Raw genomic sequence first — 11,850 nt, 5'->3', positions numbered from 1 at the left:
TTGCTCCAATTGAATCAAGGCAACTTGTAGTGTATTAAGTTACCAAACGTACGTATTATCTCTCATAATTACGTACAATTTCTCAGTGCACGTAAAAAAACCGAAAATAAACATCGGGAAACTCTTGCAGGTGTCACAATGTAACGAGTCTCGACAAAAAGAACGAAATCGTGGACTTGCAACAATGTATCGTCACACCGAAGCCACGCCCCCGCCTGCTGTCATTCGCAGGCCCCCTGTTCGGCTGCCCCGCCTCTCCGTTGACGTCACGGGCGTCCGTCTTCGCACATGGAATTGCGCATCAGCGGCGCTTTTGCGCTCCAGCCAGCCGAACTCACAGACGCGCACGATCACTCGCCGCGCATCGGTGCCTGCGCACTGGCCGAGGACTACATCGAAAGACGCAGCGGGTGCACTGCAGACATTTTTTTATAACTCGCCTTTTGTCATTTCATCCCTTTGGAAAGATTTCTGATTTTTTTCCTTTGCAAGATGGAAAAGATGTCTCGACCTCTTCCTGTCAACTCAACTTTTCCGACCCACGGCGTCCTGAAATCCCTGCTGGAGAACCCCACGAAACTGCCCTTTCACCACGATGAGGGTAAGTGGAGAGAGTGGATATTGCGGGCGGAGAGTTTAAATGTCCCTCGGTTTCGGCTGTAGCTAGGGCGACAGGCGCACTGCGCGCTTTTCGTTATAGTCTGCGCGCAGAACATAGTCTGTCGTTCTCCGTCACACCTGCACCTGGGCACGCATGCGTCACTGCTTACTTGGATGCGAATTAAAAGTTGTTCGGTTTCATTATTATGTTTCCTTGCATTTATTATTGCGTGCGCGGTCGATCAAGACAGAATGCACGATGTTACCAGTGCTTATATATTCTTATTATAATTTAGATTTACAAAGAAGAGAAACGACCCAGTTTATTCGCCAAATGCAGACTTGAGTTGGATAGGTTAAGTTCGCACGCAACAGAGAAGGTTTATTCTTAAAGTTCCCTTGAGAGGGCGCCACCGATTGCCTCTTACTAATGCAGATTGTTTGCTTGTTTTTAATACATCAGTCAAGAAATCAAAGCGATGCACCTAAGAAGGATACGCATTTAACAGATGTGAGATTTAATGCTGTGTTTTGGTCTCAGAATGATATTCTACATCAGCCCAGACCACTAATGTGTCATCAATAACGGCTATTTTAAACCTTTGTGTGCAGTTGATCAAGCTAACGCATGATGTAACCTATGTTAATGTATTCTTGTTTTCTCCGCTCATTTTGCTTAAATGGCAGGTGTCATTTTTACAGTTACTTTAAGACATAATTTGGGAACACCGTGACACCTTCGTCTCATTCCTGCAGGTTTTGGGAAAGAAAAAGAGAAGGAGAAGAAGCTGGAGGATGACGGAAACGGTCTCAACGCCCCGCAGTCTGCCTTTCTGGGCCCGACCCTGTGGGACAAGACGCTGTCGTACAATGGCGATAACTTCCAGCTGGAATACATGGATTTAGAGGAGTTCCTCTCCGAGAACGGGATCCCCGCCAACCATCAGAGCCAGAATCAGCCATCCCAGCAGCCCCAGCCACCCTCCGCCCCGCCCACACCTTCCGTGGTGGATCTCAGCAACCGGGCCACCACTTCCGTACATACCCAGAACTGCCTCCAGAGCCCCAACAGAGCAGGTACCCAAAACACACTCGAGCTGTAGTTTAGTTCGTCGCGCGACTCGCAGTTAATCATCAACAATGAGGGCAATGCCCACAGATTTATCACTCTGTACATATCTGACATCTTGTCAACCTTCTAACTTTCTATAACGTAGGAACTTCAAGTAAAGCCGCAGGCAAGCGTGGATGAGTTTTGAGTGTTATACGTGAGAGTTTTGCAGAGGTTTCTGCTGGTCTGTGAAATGCTTGTATCTTAACTCAAAGTCTTATCTCCAATGTCGTTCAAACCTGGTTTCGCAGCAGGTGGCAGATATCAGACTCTCAAACCATTGTTGATTAGAATGATAAAATAGGTTTGAAGTACAAACAGTTCGATTCAAACACCTTGCAGTTGATTCTTTGTGAATCTGATCAGAAAACAGTTATTCGTCGGCGCCGATGGCATCGACATGTAGCGCCAGTGCACTTGCGGCCCGAGTACCATTCCTGTCTCTGTCCCGTTCCCCGCCTCTATCCGATGTATTCCTCACTGTTCTCCATTGTCCTACCCATTAAAGGCAAGAAATTAGAAATGCAGATAAAATATATCTCTAAAAATGTTTATCTCCGTACTCCCCTGACGTGCATTTACACAAATGACCTTATTTTACAAAAACCAACCTGTCCACCCAAACACGACTGACAGCCGCAGTGAAGAAACTGTCAAAGTCATCTGCCGCATTTATCTTGCATTCCTACGAATGACATTCAGGTACATTGGCTGCAGGGTTCACACACCTGTTCTCAGGTGCTTTACACACCGAGCATCTTAAAACAGCTGCCAGATGAAATTAAAATAATAGACACACGTCACACCTTTAATTATCCTCAGGACGACAATGAGCCGTGCGGTTTAGAGCTGATGTAGGGTGGGAATTGGAGAGAAACACAAATGCAACGTTTCTTTTTTCGCCACACCAAACTATTACGTTTATTTGAGGGATTTCATTAACGCAAGTTCATTTAATTGCTTGTCAACAAAAACAGTCAAACGAAACCACGTAGAAATACCTACAGTAGGTATGTTTGCAAGTGGTACATTTAAATGGATAAATAAAAATGCTTTGACCATTTATTCCTCCTCATGTGGTTGTAAATCTGTATGTGAGTCTTTCTTCAGTGGAGTACAAAAAAAGATATTTGGAGAAACGTCTCGTTGGTTCATACAGTGGAAGTCAATGGGGTTCAGTGTTGTTTGAACGTTCCTCAAAATGTCTTCTTTTGTGTTGTGCAGAAGAAAGAAGCTCATACAGGGTCGACCCGCCATGAGGATGAATAAATGAGCAAAGAATTTTCATATTTCAGGAATTAAAACGTAAAGTTTTAAAGAATTTTGGCCGAAAACATGTCTGTAAAAAAATGTCACATTCCCTTATAATAATATCTGGACATCTTTCGTGAACTTGAACATGAAAACGGTGTATTTTCCTCGTTGATGTTTCAGTGGATGAGATCAGCTGGGTTTGCGATTGAACATTTAACAGTGAGATTTTCTAAATCATGCTGATTTTACGTTCAGTATATTGGAATACAGAATAATGCGAATGTAACGTAATCCTCTTTTATTGGACCCATTCCTGTAGTCATGGTTTATAGGTGTTTTTATGGTCTGATAATCTCGTAAAGCCTTCAGCAAAGAGCGTCCGTCAAACTCTGAACCATTGATGAGATTTAACCGCTCTCTCAACCCGGCTCAGCTCTCATGTGTGTTTCATGCCATGAACGTTGACCGCCTCATTCAGTCCAGTACGTCCTGCACTGCTGGCATCTCACAACAGTGTGTGTGTGTGTGTTTTGCATGCGCGAGTGTTTCATTTGTGTATGTTTATACTCCGCATGAGCATTTCCATGTGCCATGTACCGTCTAGATCCTCACATGAAGGCTCAGAACAGCGTGCGTGGCCATGTGATACACACATGCCGTCTCCTTGTGCTATTGCAGAGCGTCTGAGAGAGAGAGAGAGGCGTGTAACTCCCCACCCTGCCTCTCTTCTCATATCCATCCAGCAGTCTATCTTAGGCTCCACCCACCCCGCTCCAAACCTCTCCAGGACACACCCCCTGTCTCTTGTTTGCACAGCTGAGCACGGTATGTTCTCGGTGAACATCACATTGCCAGAGTCGTGTCTCCCTCACGTGCACTTTTTAAAGGGATACTTCACCCAAAAATGAAAATTCTGCTTGTTTACTCTCCTTCTGGAGTTAGTATTCTTTCGTGTTCAAGTAATAATAATAAACAAACGATTATTTTTCTTACTATGGGAGTCAACGGGGGGCAAAATCTGTTTGGTTACAAGCATTCTTCCAAATATCTTTCATCAGAACAAAGACATTTATACACATTTGAAACAACTTTATTTGGATGAAGTATCCCTTTAAATGACCTGTGAACGCCAGCGCAGGACTTCATGCATCAGTGTTGCCCCAAAACTACAGACGTACCTTTTTAAAAGAGATGTTTACGATTGCTCTCAGTAATCCTTACGGCACATTTGCATTATTTATGTTCATTTTGAAGTCTCGTTGAATTTGCGTCCCTTTGACATCATTATGACTTCTGAATTTGGCACCTTTTGTCAAAGCAACATTCATGACAGACATGTGATCTCTGGGATTAAACCCAAGATCTAAGCATCGCAAGCAGATCCAGTCTAAGTCTGAAGGCCTTGACACACAACTAACACACATAAAAAACAAACAAAGTCCAGTCGGAGGGAAAAAGAGATAGGGAAGAAAGTGTTGTCACAACAAAGTGGACCAATGGACTGCGTGTGCGTGTTTACAGATGGGTTGGCATAGCTTTTATGTTCTGTAGGCAGTAGATAGAGAGAAAAGATCATTGTGTGGCTTTGACTAACAGAATGGAAATTGGCCGCGGGTGCCGATAGATAACAGACACGCGAGTGGTCGGAGGTCAAACCTAATGTTCTGTCAGCCCCAAGACGTTGATCCGAGGTCAGTGTGTTAGTCTTTATCAGATGTCAATGTTCTCATTACTTGATTTGTAACTTTCTCTTTTGACGGACATTTAAAGTAGCTGTTTTTCCAGCATCACTTTTTTGAACGGTGATGCTTATTTGACGTCACACCTCAGAATAGTCCCGTGCGTTCCTCCGTCAATCGATCAGAGACATCAGAGTGATTAGTCACATGGTATTCGTGTCTCAGGAGACTGGCTTCTAAAGACAGGAGCGCTCATGAGAAGATGACATCACGTAGGACGGATGGGAAGAGCAATGAGGTGGTATAGATCTCTTTGGAGTCGAATCGATGGAATCGGTTCTGCCGAGTCGCTTCTTTGAACCGAACAGTTTGAATGGACCGATTTGCTAAAATGAATCTTCCCCGTGACATTTCACGCCGCCGGAGAGGTCTTAAAGTGTTTTCAGGATTTAAGTGCTTGAAAATGTCTGGAGTTATTTGTTTCAGTGAAAACACTGCAAGGTATTTTAAGTCGTCGAGTGTATGGCTGACGTTTTATTTGTGTGCCTGATGTTCGCCTCTCACGCTTCTTTTCGCTCTTATCAGCACAGTCGATGCTCGCAAGTTAAAATAAAGCTTGAAAGGGCGTCTTTTTCCTTCACCCAACCACTTCCCCAGCCATAGACGGCTCTCTTCCAAGTGTCTGTGTGTGTTTATGCAAGAACTGATGGAAGGACGATCAGAATCGCACCTTCCATCGCCTACTTTAAATAGCACACACATTCATTAAATGCTGAATTGTTGTTGTCCTCAAGCTCCTTTAATATTTAATGGTAAGTATAAGGGATGTAAGGAGTCACCTTGAGCCGGTTGAAATCGATTATAATATGTGACGATTTAAATCGGTTGAGAAGTTAAAAGAGTCGCAGTTCATGTTCTGAACAGCAGTGGCCGCTGCAAACTCGGTAAATGTGGATATGCTGATATTTCTCAAAAAAGTAAAAGTTAAGAAAAGCAAAAGTCTTAGTTTGTTTATAATATAGAGACATTTGTTTGCTTCAAAACTGCAATTTAGTTATTTTACATAAAATACGACAGTGTGCAACAGAAACAATAAAATGGCAGTTGTTCATTTTTAATTTCACATTCTGTAAAAACATCGTGAATCGCATCGTGTGCTGAGTGAACCGTTATATCCCTAGTAAGTATTGTTTAAAACAAATGTGTTGTCCCCTTAATAATTAATGTTTTAATTTAAAGACTGTATATATTGTATATTTATCCACTAAGCAACAGACATGAGATATAATCATAATGTAGTGTTTACAGCGCAGTATGTTATTATTATATTAAGGGAATATGTAAAAAGCTACATTAACGCCATATTTACCTTTTAAAACCAAGTATTCATATAAAATATTAGTTATTCTGCATATAAGCAACAGATTGGAAACATAAACATCATAAACAAACGCTATATGACCCAAACTTAACCTCGGCATAGAATCGATAACTGTTCAGTAGTTTTAATTTAATTCAATACAGTACGATAATATAAATGACAAATATTCAAGTTAATATTGATAAAATACGACCTAATTTCTTTTTATTATAACCAAACACAGACTAGAAGTTAACGTCAAGTGAAACGGTCTCTAATTCATTTTTATTTCTGAAAGATTGTGGAGGATGTGGATTTGCGGATGTGGAGGAGATCGGACGGACAAATGGATAAAAAGCACTGAACGATCTTTTAAAGGCACAGCGGAGATAACACCTTTTTATAGCTCATACAAAAAGGTTTACAGATAAAAGAAATCCTGAGTCATTCTTGCCATGCAGTCGATATATATAAACAAGGTCTTGGTCGGGTCAGCTCGGCCGGAGATTCGTGATTGATTCACTTGTTAGTTAACATCTTTGTCAAGCCTAATCAGAAAATCTAGGCCGTGACATAACAGCCGTCACCTTTGACCTCTGTTTGACGCAGAAGGTTGTGGCGAGGTTCGGTTCACATCGTCTCTTTTATGAGTAAGAGTGAATGAACATCTGTGACTCCTTTCATTGATGCAGTTTGTTACGATCATGTGCTTGAATGCTTTATACTGTTGTACACTTGTTGTGTAATCGCTCGCCCCATGAAACAAATATAGATACCCATATATCAAAATATAAGTTGTGTGTGTTACATTAATAGATACCGCATGGTGTCTCACATTTGTGTCTTAAACCACATCTTTCCTTACAGGTTTAAACACACCAAGTATCTAATCCTTCCACTTATGAACCTCTACATTTCAATCTTGTAATAAGGAGAGACACTCACATTACAAGCTGTGTTGTGTGCTTGTGTTGTGTTGAATTTGTGTAGATGAGGTGGGCTTGTCTGCCCCCTGCTGGTCAGAAGGGAGAAGTGCACCCTTACGCACACGATTTCAATTGTGTCTGCTGATGTAAACAAAAACCTGGGAAATGATATGAACAAATAACAGTATAGCATCACATCCATGGGTTCATTTCTGATGGATACAATTTTTCATCTTTATATTAAAATGCATACATTTTCCTCTGAATGTTGTGTATTTTTCACGTTAAAATATGTCAATGCATAATGAATGAACATCTATTTCTTTCAGTTCATCACAGCTCACGAGACACGCCCAGCCCAATAGATCCGGACTCAATCCAGGTGCCAGACGGGTACGAGCCTGACCCTGCCGACCTCGCCCTGTCCAGCGTCCCGGGTCAGGAAATCTTTGACCCCCGCAAGCGCAAATTCTCCGCAGAGGAGCTAAAGCCCCAACCCATGATCAAGAAAGCACGCAAAATCTTTATTTCTGAAGACTTGAAGGTAAATGGAGCACGGCAGTGATTTAAATGTCATACTGTCTTGAATGCTGCCACACTGACACACCGTCTCCGTGCAGGATGAGAAATACTGGTCGCGGCGCAGAAAGAACAACATCGCGGCCAAACGCTCGCGGGACGCCCGCCGGCTCAAAGAGAACCAGATCGCCATCCGCGCGGGATTCCTGGAGAAAGAGAACAAGGCACTCCGACAGGAGGTGGCTGACCTGCGGAAGGAGCTCGGCCGCTGTAAGAACGTTGTGGCCAAATATGAAGCGCGTCACGGCCCCCTGTGAGCCCCTCCCACCCAACCGCGAGCCCCCATCCCACGACCACTTTCCAGAGACATCTGCGTGTCCCATCGGGAGGCACCGATCTCTCCTCTCGTCCCGTTTTTCCTCGGTTCTCTGTAGAAAGCTCTTTTGATTCTGTAGATGTTCGTATCAGTTGCTGATCTATTTTCAATCTGTGTATCGGTGTATTTCCACACTTTATTCCTCCGCCAACGACGGATAGTTCATTTGCAAACGGTCCTCATCTTTTTTCCGCCGCGTTTTGTACACCTGTAACATGGACTGAGAAGAATTGATCAATAACCCCACCCCCGTGTCCGTCAATCATCCGCTTCTCCCCTCCCTTCCCCCGGGAGGCTCCGCCCACTTCTCCGCGGTCCGAGTGATGTATGTTAATGTATTTAGTCGGGTCGCTGTATGCACCTTCAGATTTCTTCATGTAAAGTGTTTCTAACACTAGCTAGAGTCAGGGTATGTTCATTTGATGTTCTCAATCACGTGTCTGTTTTATGTCATGACTTTTAAACCAACACCAGCGATGTTGTTTCTCTTTTTATTTGACGTTGTCCACGGAGCAATAAGCCTGAATAAGATCTTTAGGGGGCGTAAGCTAGATTCTCCTCCTCTAAAGTTTCATAGCGCCGGCGTCACGGATGTCACTTTTGCTGTAGCACTTTCCCTCCGATGTTAAATCCCTCGGTGTGTTTCTGTGTCCCTAACCCCGTGCACTAAAGCGTGTCTCACAATCTGATCCGGTGCAATGTTTCCACCTACACTATATTCTGCCTGATGTATTTATGTACTTTTTTTCAGAAATATGAATTACTACTATTGCTGTTATTGTTATGGCTGTATAGTCTTTTTCTTAATCGCTTATTGTTTAAATGGATATTTCAGCATGACTCGCGCTTGTTGTAAATGGGTAATTTTTGGTTTGTTTCTTTGTTTATTACTACTCTTTATTTCTTTTTTACCCGCGGCATGTTTCAGTTTTTCTGTGTTTCATTTTTGACCGTAGCGTGTTTTTTTAAGCTTTGCGTGTCTGTTGGCTGTATGACTGTACTGAATGTGTAAAAGGGTCCGGAGATGTCGGTTTGGCAGAATGCCGTTGTCTTGAACACTGCGGTCAAACCCGGTGAGTTTGTTTACTACAGACCAAAAGACACACCACAAAGATGATTTATTGATAAAACAGAGTTTTGATGTTCTATATATCTATATATTTGAAAGCTATTCTCTACATTGTTTTTTTTGTACAGTATTTTTCCTATATAATACTGTCTGAATATTTTCAAGGCGCAAATCCGTAGTCAAAGTGAAATATATGAAAGCATATAAATCCATATAAGCTATATATCTGTTGACGTAGTGTTTTGATATATCATGAGCTAGCCTGGAAGCCAAACGCGTGGTAGTTTTGTTCATCTGGGCATTAAAAACCTTCTGCACCCTCATGTTGGAATAGCCTTTAGTGTTCTGTCTCAGGGAACGTTAGCAACCGGACCTCACACTCTTATTCGCAGGAATACAAATATACGTGCGTTTGGATTCTGGAGCTCAACCATGATGTCAGTAAACTCACAAACGGTGCTTTTTTTCAGCTTTGACAGTATTGCTATTTGTTCTTTTAATGGAAATCTAAAGGCTATCTTTTCTCGAGTCTTTGTCACAGCAGATGTTACCGAATGTTCAGTAAGGCCGCTTGGAGAGCTTTCGCTTGCTTTGAATGTTAAAAAACTTGTCGTCAATGGAGTCACGCTGTGTTTGGATCGCATACTTCTCTAGTATGTACCGTAGTAAGTATGTTTTCCATACTGAACACAGTACGTAGTTTATATAAAACTACCATAACGGCTGATAATGATGCAGGGTTTAAGGGAGGGACGGCGGATCTTAGGTAAGCGGTTCTTGCGCACGGTGCTGACTTCATTGTCAATGGTGAATCTGATGGTCTCCTGTGTACTTTTCATTTTGTCGTTTGTTTATTCGTCTGTAGAGCGAGTTGCGTGTGTACTAAGCCCTTTGTAGTTCGCAAGATGACTGTTTCCATCTGTACAAAACTGAAATAAGTCCAGGATGAAGCCAGAACACTTCTTGCGTATGAGGCCCCGTTTAAATACCTCCCCGAGGATGAGAGGAGGAGGCACCTGAGCTTTCAGAGTTTCATCGGTATGGAGTCTTAAGGAGATGAGAGAGCCTCGATTTTCATAACTAGTCTGAACATGTACACAAACATTCATGCGAACTCAAACGCTGGATCAATGAATGCAAATGTGTACATGCGGCAGTAAGAAAAGCCACTGAAGTTAAACTAAATTAAATTTTCAGTGGCATTGAAGTAGACGTGCTATTTTTTAGATAGTCGGCTGTAATCCGGTTCGGTCTTTATCAATGTCGGTGGAATCGCATCAAATGTAGAGTTTCCTTTATTCGGTTATGTTGTATTTTTGAGAGCTAAAAATAAGCTAAATAAATAAAGGCAAATCTGATATCTCTTACAAAGTGTACTCTAAGGTCAATTTGTCAAGTAAAGGCCTATCTCTGATATTTGATGTAGTAGGTAGCCTACCAATACTGGTATACATGTTAGTTTCAATATTACTTGACACATCTTTTGTTTATAGCGTGTATTTTAAGTAGACTTCATGTGTAGACTTGCTATTAAACACAAATGTTTTACAGTTTGCTATCCGTGCACATATCAGAGATCAACTTTATGTTTAGTTTGAAAGACAGCGCAGTTTGTGATATTTGCGAGTATCTGAAGTTCTACACCAGTGAAACTCTTGAAAGACGGTGGCATCTCCCTTTCTAGATTTCGCTACCTCAATTCTAAAAGGAATGAAAAACCATATTTAAGCAGAATTTCGTGCAGTGCCTTGAATGAACACGCTCGTTTTAAAGTCCAATGACTTGGATCGGATGGAAATAAGGGCTCACGACGCTGCTCATTCAGATGCTCTGAGCCCCAAATCTCAACCCTTACGGCCCATCTCACACATTCATAAACACAACACACACCGAATGCAGACGGTGATTGATCTTTTCATTTTTATAAAGGTATAAAAGTTCACGCTACTCGCTGGCTGTGCGTCAGGGACCGCCGCATGGAAGGCAACACCTCTAAAGTCAGACCGATGAGAGAAATAAGATAAGTTGTTTGATTTTGTGTGTCACGCCTTTGAAGAATAATGCTAAAGCTGTGCTTTCTGCTGCCACCTACTGAATCCTGATCTGTACATTTAGTATCCAATAAAGTCTTCAGTTTTTCTCAAGGTGTCATCTGGTTGTGTTTAGTTTTTATACTTTTAAGGTCTTTTAGAGGACGCCTTTGTTAATTCACACAAAAAAGATGAATGGATAAAAAACGGCGAAGCATAAACACTCAGCTCACCCTTACAAAACTAAAGTTGTAATAGTTGTACGTAAACTAATATCAATGTACTTGGGACTTTTTAAGTTCATGTTAAAGTATTCATTATGAACATACACAAAACTACTTGCTTTGTATGTACTTGTAGGTTTTCTTCAAGTGAAATTAACACCCGATTTCAACACTGTACAAAAATACACTGACACATTTAAGGCAGCTTCTGAACCAAAGTGTTTAGGTTCAATTAAATTGACTTTACAAGTCACTTAAACGCATCAAATAAAGTTGAATTTAGTTCAACTTGAGATTTTGAGTTTGGAAAAATTCAACCAGACGTCATAAGTCAGTTTAACATCATTAAAGTTGAAACGGACGTTTAGTTCGAAGTTCAACAATGTCACCTATATCAACTTAAAAACTTGATTTCAAAAGCTGCCTTTACTTTTGAAGTGTTGTTTAACATTTACATATTATTTATAAAGCACTTTAAGCACACTACGTTTCCGATAAAGGTTTTATTTTCTTATCTTCAAGTAGCCCAACTATATTGAAATGTAACTTTATTTCGAGTTTTAAGAACAGCACACTTGAATGTGTTCCTTTGTTAACTTTGGATATCAATGTACCCTGCGGAAACACGGACCAGATCCTATAGAGCATCAGAGCAAATCCTCTAAAATCTCAATTTTAAAGTCAAACACAAACACAGAGAAA

At 41.6% G+C, this 11,850-nt stretch overlaps 1 protein-coding gene across 2 annotated transcripts; it reads left to right on the top strand.

Annotated features, from left to right (window-relative positions):
* Nucleotides 1–290: 290 nt before the first annotated feature.
* Nucleotides 291–11,042, top strand: hlfa (HLF transcription factor, PAR bZIP family member a). 2 transcript variants are annotated; one of them, XM_079456873.1, is made up of 5 exons: nt 291–410; nt 493–601; nt 1,357–1,677; nt 7,260–7,474; nt 7,551–11,042. In XM_079456873.1, the coding sequence occupies exons 2-5, from the start codon at nt 493–495 to the stop codon at nt 7,764–7,766; spliced, it is 861 nt and encodes a 286-aa protein (XP_079312999.1). In that variant the 5' UTR covers nt 291–410; the 3' UTR covers nt 7,767–11,042. The 2 variants fall into 2 exon arrangements, with proteins under 2 accessions (XP_079312999.1, XP_079312998.1); XM_079456872.1 differs by having other exon boundaries at nt 349–601.
* The last annotated feature ends 808 nt before the right edge of the window (nt 11,043–11,850 follow it).

This window comes from Barbatula barbatula, assembly GCF_947034865.1.
Source record: "Barbatula barbatula genome assembly, chromosome: 5".
Lineage (NCBI taxonomy): Eukaryota > Metazoa > Chordata > Actinopteri > Cypriniformes > Nemacheilidae > Barbatula > Barbatula barbatula.
Note: the sequence above shows the minus strand (reverse complement) of the source record. Positions and strands in the feature narration are given on the sequence as shown.